General features: G+C 54.5%; 1 protein-coding gene across 1 annotated transcript; it reads right to left on the bottom strand.

Moving 5' to 3' along the window:
• Nucleotides 1-920: 920 nt before the first annotated feature.
• Nucleotides 921-6,632, bottom strand: LOC132570142 (uncharacterized). The gene is made up of 2 exons (XM_060236576.1): nt 4,776-6,632; nt 921-4,475 (listed from the first exon to the last, which is right to left on the bottom strand). Exons 1-2 carry the CDS (start codon nt 6,630-6,632, stop codon nt 921-923), a joined length of 5,412 nt encoding a protein of 1,803 aa, XP_060092559.1.
• Between the last annotated feature and the right edge of the window lie 447 nt (nt 6,633-7,079).

The raw sequence follows: 7,079 nt of genomic DNA, 5'->3' as shown, positions 1-7,079 counted from the left end.
TGGTCTGGGGTTTTCTCAAAAGGAAAAGGGGCTAAAACCTTTCGGATACTTGGGGAAAGGAGTTCCTGGAGCGGGTTATAGGTTGAAGCGGGATCAGGAACAGTCGGGCCTTGGAATTGGCGGGGGTTAAAAGACTGTGTTGGACCTTTCCCACACATCAGTGGGAAACGTACATTGGCCGTGTCGAGCAAAATCTGGGTGTCGAGAGGAACCTTAAAAGCATGGCACCTCACGACACGAGGGGGTTTCGGAGTCGGTGGGGGCCGCCACCCTACATCCCTTGGCCATAGCCCCGGCCAGTGACCCGGGCCCGGTGGGACCCCTACCCCCCATCCCATCAGTATCTCCATCCAGAGCAATACAATAGCGATGCGGGTGAGACGCAGCATCTCTTCTGGGGTTCGTAACTGCTCTAAATCTCTGCTTCAGCTTCTTATCTTCCTTGTAGCTTATATAGCACAGCGTAATACAAATAGCAGCAAGAAAAACAAGCGTGAAAACTGTTCCCCCCAGCAGGGGCAAAAGGTAACCGTGGGTTTGAAAAAACTCTGGGAGCATTTACGCTGGGGGTGGCTGATCTCTAAGGAACCTGTCCAGGTGATCTCTAAGGAACCTGTCTATCAACCTTGCTTGGCACAGTCGTTTCACGTAAGGGTAAAATACGAGGAACAAGATTACCAGGACTGCTATGGCAAGCAAAACAGCTAACACTACATTCGCCTCAGGGGTAGGCTCTAGCTCTAACATGTATATACACAGATCTTCACCGCACTTCGGCCGATGCTCCGTGATGGCGCTTCTCCCGCGCGTAGAGCAGTCAGCTCCTGTGTGACTGCAGCGGGGGGTCGTCTCGGGTGCCTGTGGAATCCTGCTTTCTCCGGTAAGCAAGGACTCCAGAGGGAGTTGCCTGTGGAACCCCACTACTTCCGGTGAGTGAGGTCCAGAGGACGATTTCTTCTTGTGAGCTTCAGTCGCAGCCCGTTCCCGGGAGCTTGCTGCACCTGCCAGTCGGTGGCCGCTCGCTTCAAATGCGTCCAATGGATCCACCTGGGCAGTCCCTGGACTTTAACTGCAGTTGGGGTAGAAAGCAAGACAGTGAACGGGCCTTTCCACCGTGGCTGGAGCGGCTGGGTTCTCCAAATCTTTACCCACACAGAGTCCCCGGGTTGGAACGGGTGGACCGGATTATGAACCTGCAAAGGGAGAGTCTCTAACACATATTTAGATACATCATTCATTGCTTTTCCCAGCGATTGTATCTCTTGGAACCAAACAAGATTCCCAATCTGGGCCGGGTCACCTTTTATCCCTTTTACAATAGGTGGCGGTCGACCAAAAACCACTTCATATGGGCTAACCTTTAGCCCCTTCTTGGGCATGCAACGCAATCTAAACAAGGCAATGGGCAATGCGTCTGGCCATTTCAGACTAGTTTCCTGACACAACTTTGAAAGCTGAGCTTTTATCGACCTATTGGCCCGCTCGCATTTACCCGAAGACTGTGGTCTATAGGCTGCATGCAACTTCCAATTAATGTGTAACACTCGTGACACTTCCTGTACAATTTTATGGACAAATGCTGGTCCGTTATCGGAGGAAATTGTCACTGGGAGACCCCAGAAAGGGAGTATGCTTTTCAATAAATGTTTCACTACTTCTGCTGCCTTTTCCGTTCTTGTCGGAAAAGCTTCAATCCAGTTAGAATAGGTACACACAAACACAAGCAAATATTTCCAACAGCCTGCTCGAGGCATTTCGGTAAAATCAGTGATGATAGATTCAAAGGGAGTTGTCCCTATATGCTGTATACCTGGGGGACGATTTGGACCCTGCCTAGGGTTGTTCTGAGCGCAGGAAACACAACGAAGGGCAGCTTTTTCACACAGGCTATGCAGTTTTGCAATATACACTTGCCTATCCAATAGTTCTGCCAATGCAGTTTTCCCAAAATGAGTTCCATCATGTGCTTGTAGCACAAGGGGCCATGCGAGGGAATCAGGCACAGCCAGCCTATTATCAGGTAGCTGAATCCACCCTTGTACTCGGGTTTTGGAAGCCCCTTGGGCCTCGGCCCACGCTTCCTCAGCTTTACTATATCGGGGGCACCATTCAGACAATTTAACCTGGAACACGGGGTAAGCAGACGCCTCTAGTCTCTGCTCAACACCTTGGGTTGCTGCCCATTTGGCAGCCTCATCGGCTCTCCGATTTCCCATACTCACGGGACTAAGGGGTTTTTGATGAGCCCGGCAGTGCATCACGGCGACCTTGCGTGGGGCCCAAACAGCCTCTAATAGTTTTAGAATTTCCGGACCGTACCGGATGGCCTTCCCCGCAGCATTTATAAGTCCTTTTTCCTTATACAGGGCTCCATGGGCGTGCAAAGTCAAAAAGGCATACTTGGAATCGGTATAGATGTTCGCAGTCACTCCTTCTGCCAGTTCCAATGCACGGGTCAGGGCAATCAATTCGGCCTTCTGGGCAGATGTTCCTGGCGGCAAAGGTCGTGCTTCCACAGTTCTCTGACATGTGACGACCGCGTAGCCGGCATAACGATGCTCGCCCTGCATGAAACTGCTTCCATCTGTGTAATACTCAACATCTGGATCGGACAAAGGGGTGTCCGTCAAGTCGGGGCGGCTGGAGTAGATCTCATCCATGGTCTGGATGCAGTCGTGCTCAATAGGTTGGTCACTGATGGGCAGCAGGGATGCGGGGTTTAGAGCTCCCGTAACAGTCAAGCGGATTCGTGGGTTCTCACACATCATAGCTTGGTACTTCGTCATCCGACTATTTGTGAACCAATAGTTACCTTTATAGTCCATCAGAGTCAGGACAGCGTGTGGTACCTGCACTTCAAGCTCATGCCCCAAGGTCAGCTTGTCGGCTTCCTTGATGAGTTCTGCTGTCGCAGCGACAGCTCGGATGCAGCTCGGCCATCCTTTAGCGACTGAGTCCAGTTGCTTTGAGAGGTAGGCGACCGGGCGCTGCCAGGAGCCCAGCGCTTGAGTCAGCACGCCAATCGCCACTCCCTGCCGTTCATGAACGAAAAGGGTAAAAGGCTTTTCCACATCGGGTAGCCCTAATGCTGGGGCTTCCATCAACAGCCGTTTCAGCTCTTGAAAAGCGTTTTTCTGCTCGGCTGTCCACAGGAACGGGTCCCGCTCCCCTCCTTTAGTAGCTTCGTACAGGGGCTTGGCAATCAAGGCGAAATTCGGGATCCATACTCGACAGAACCCTGCTGCCCCCAGAAACTCTCGAACCTGACGTCTGGACGTGGGCTCTGGCAGGGCGCAAACAGCTTCTTTCCTTTCGCGGCCCAATGTGCGAGCTCCCTGGGATACGTGGAACCCTAAATACCGCACTTGGGCTTGGCACAACTGTGCCTTCTTCCTTGACACCTTATACCCTGCTCTCCATAGCAAATCCAAAAGTTCGAGGGTCGCCTGGTAGCAGCGCTCCTGTCCTTGGGCAGCTATTAACAAGTCATCAGCATACTGAATTAGAACACACTCACCCGGGACGGCGTCAAAGTCCTGCAGGTCTTGTGCTAAGGCATTGGAGAAAAGAGTAGGGCTGTTTTTGAAACCTTGGGGAAGGCGCGTCCAAGTGTACTGGAGCTTTCTTCCAGTGCTCTGCTCCTGCCATTGGAACGCAAATATGGGCTGACTCACAGGGGCAATCCGCAGGCAAAAGAACGCATCTTTGAGATCCAAGACTGAGAAATAGTCCGCCTGTTGTGGCACCAACCCCAACAAAACATAGGGGTTTGGCACCACCGGGTGCAAGGTTACAGTCTTTTTATTCACTGCGCGTAGATCCTGGCATGGCCTGAACTCGCCTGTGCCAGGCTTTTGAACTGGGAGCAGTGGAGTGTTCCAAGGGCTCTGGCACTCTTTGAGGATGCCATATTTCAGTAATCTGTCCAAATGTTTTTGAATGCCTTCTATGGCCTTCCAAGGGATGGGATACTGCCGCAGGCGAACAGGCTGCACATCTGGTTGAAGTTCAATAATGATTGGAGCATGGTGGCGGGCCAAGCCCGGTGGATTGTCTTCTGCCCACACCCCAGGGACAACGGAGGCCCACTGATCTGTGAGGCTTTTCTCTGGGGATCCCTGGAAGAGTCGCCACTCCTCTTCCAGAGGGCAAGTGAGCACAAGAACACCAGCGGGCTTAGCCCGGAACTCTACACTGGCTTGGCCATCTTCCTCGAAATAGATGGCCGCTCTTAATTTGGATAGGAGGTCGCGACCCAACAGAGGGAGAGGGCATTCAGGAACATATAAGAATCTGTGCTGGACCAAATGTGTTCCCAAATCACAAATACGTTCTTGGAGGAAAGGTCTTGGGCCGGTTTTCCCAGTGGCTCCTGCAATGGGCACAGTCTGTCTGGTGGTGGGGGCCACCTGCGTATTTACGACCGAAAACTCAGCGCCGGTATCAATCATGAACGATAGATCACGGCCCCCCACCTTGGTTTTGACCATGGGCTCCCCGGGGCCAAGTGATAGGGAACCCGGTCTGTCCTATTCGTCCCATGGGTCCTCGAGTCCCATAGCAGCCAGGCCTATGAAATCCATGTTCCCCATGGGTCCTCTTTGGTCGTAGCGGGGTCCCCTCTCTCGCCCTCTCAAGGGCTGCATTCCCCCGCGACCTCTTCCTCTACCCCCAGAAACGGGAGGGGCAGCTGGGCTCCTATGCGGGCAGGAATTACGCCAATGTCCAATTTCGTGGCAAAAACTGCATTCATTTCGTGCCAATGGTGGCCTCACAGCTCCTGTCCTTTGGGGTCCCCTTTGGGGCACGGCGGGAGCCCTTCCATTGTTTTGGTTCCGATTTCGCTCCCCTATAGCCGCGGCAAGCAGGGCGGCCTTCATTTTCATCTTTTTATCTTCTGCCTTTTTAACTTCCTGTTCCCGATTCACAAACACCTTCTGAGCAATTTCTAGCAACTGAGTGATATTCATGCCTGCAAACCCTTCCTGCTTCTGCAGCTTTCGCTTTATGTCTGACGCGGCCTGGCTCACAAACGCACAGTTTACCATCCGCTGATTCTCGGCTGCTTCAGGGTCAAAGGGCGAGTACAAGCGGTAGGCCTCATACAATCGCTCAAGGAAGGCTCCGGGGGCCTCCTCTGGCTTCTGCAAGACCTCTCCGATCTTACTCATGTTGGTGGCCTTTTTAGATGCTTCCTGCATGCCAGCTATAAGGTAACCTCTATAAGCTCTTAAGAGCCTCATATGTTCCGTGTTGTTTGCATCCCAACCAGGGTCAGCATCTGGGAAACTGTCGGTCAACCACTGGGCAGGGTTAGCCTCCCCGGCTGGGGTTGCTTCCTCAGCCTTCTTTTTGGCTGCTCTAAAAATACGCTGACGCTCTTCAGTCGTGAAAAGGGTCAAGAAAAGCTGCTGGCAGTCCGAGAACGTTGGGCTATGAGTCCCCATTATGCTAGTCAGAAGATTTGTAAGAGCTTCTGGCTTCTCGGTGTAGGAGGCCGTATGAGTTTTCCAATTTAAAAGGTCGGCAGAAGAGAAGGGAGTATAAAGGTAGCGGCTCTGACCTCCCAGCACCTGCCCGTTTTGTCCCAAAAACTGAGGTGTCTGAACCTGCCGCAGTGGCATGACCTGAGCCACCGGGGAGCTGGGTGAGGCGCTCGGGTCGGGCAGAGCAGCTGTGCTCCCTGTTGGGGCACCTTCCTCATCTTCAGCCGCCTGGGTCTTAACCCGAACTGCACTGCCGGGGTCGCGCACAATTTGCTCCAGGGGAGAACCGGGAGGGGGCAAGCTGGCGACGGCGGGAGAAGCGGGGCAACCCGGGAAAGAACCTCTCCTGGCTCCCATTCTCCTCTCAAGGATCTCTGCCAAGGCAGGGCTCCACCACGGGAACTCCCCTCTCCATGGCGTCGAACCTGAAGACGCCGGCACCTGGGACCTTGTGACCATAGGATGCTGCCTCACCCCTGCCGCCGGCGGCGTGCCCAACGCTGGGGCTGGCACCGCGGGCGGAGTTGCCTGAACGGGGACCCGTTCTCCCCCTCCCGCGGCACCCACATGCTGAACCGCCGGCAGGGGCGGCGCAGGTGGAGGCGCAGGGACGTAGGGCGGAGGCCACTCAAAGTCGAGTGCCTCCATGCCCCCCTCCAAAGTAGGGTATATTGGCTTTGACTGGGACCGCAACAGCTCCTGGGGGTCGCGCCCTTCAGCTTTACTGGGGTAGGAAGCCTTCCCAAGGTCAGGTGCGCTGCCAGCCCTCTGAGGGCGGCAGCCGCTTTTCGTCCTCAGGGGCCGCTCTTGCGGCTTCACTACCATAATATTTTTTGTTGACTTCATACATTGTTTCAACCAGGGAGGCGGCTTTTGGAGCAAAGACAGCCATGAGTCAATGTAAGGGAATTGATCCGGGTGGTCGCCCGGCGGGGTTACAACGATATGATAGACCTTCTGGGCCAAGTCCACTGAGAAGGAGCCCTCTGCGGGCCACCCCACTCCAAACGTCGGCCATTCAGACTCGCAAAATGCCCTCAGCCGAAAGGGCGTCTGACCCGGCCCGCCATAGTCATCAGTGAAGCCCTCCTTAAAATGTGCCAGCATGCAATCCAAGGGGGTGTTGGTGGACTGGGAGCCACCCATTTTGATGGCCTAACAGAACAACCCAGCAAAAGGATCGGTCTCTCCAGACGGCGGTGGAGCAGCCTGATCCCAGGGAACGCAGCAAGACGCTGGGGGGTCCGAGGTTTTTCCCAATGGGGGTGGCAGAGAGGAAGGAACAGAGTAAGGTATATCGGGGCACTGGGAGCACCGGAAAGAATGCAGCGCCCCCAAGGCCGCCGAAAGCACGGCCGGGTTACTATGCAAGATTTGATACTGCCAAGCAGCAGCCCTAGCTTCCGGAGAATCTGCCAACCCCAAAAGGTGTAAGTCGGGCCGAGCGGTCTGGTGCCTAATCTCCCAGGCCGACAATCGTCCACCGGCTTCCCACCGGAGAAAGTACCACCGAGACCAGTAGGTGTTCCACCGCCCCCCCTCCGGGGATTTCCTCCGGCTTTTTATCAGCCAAGCAGTTCCTGAGTACCCAGG

The sequence above is a fragment of the Heteronotia binoei genome, chromosome 4, assembly GCF_032191835.1.
Source record: "Heteronotia binoei isolate CCM8104 ecotype False Entrance Well chromosome 4, APGP_CSIRO_Hbin_v1, whole genome shotgun sequence".
NCBI classification, from domain to species: domain Eukaryota; kingdom Metazoa; phylum Chordata; class Lepidosauria; order Squamata; family Gekkonidae; genus Heteronotia; species Heteronotia binoei.
Note: the sequence above shows the minus strand (reverse complement) of the source record. Positions and strands in the feature narration are given on the sequence as shown.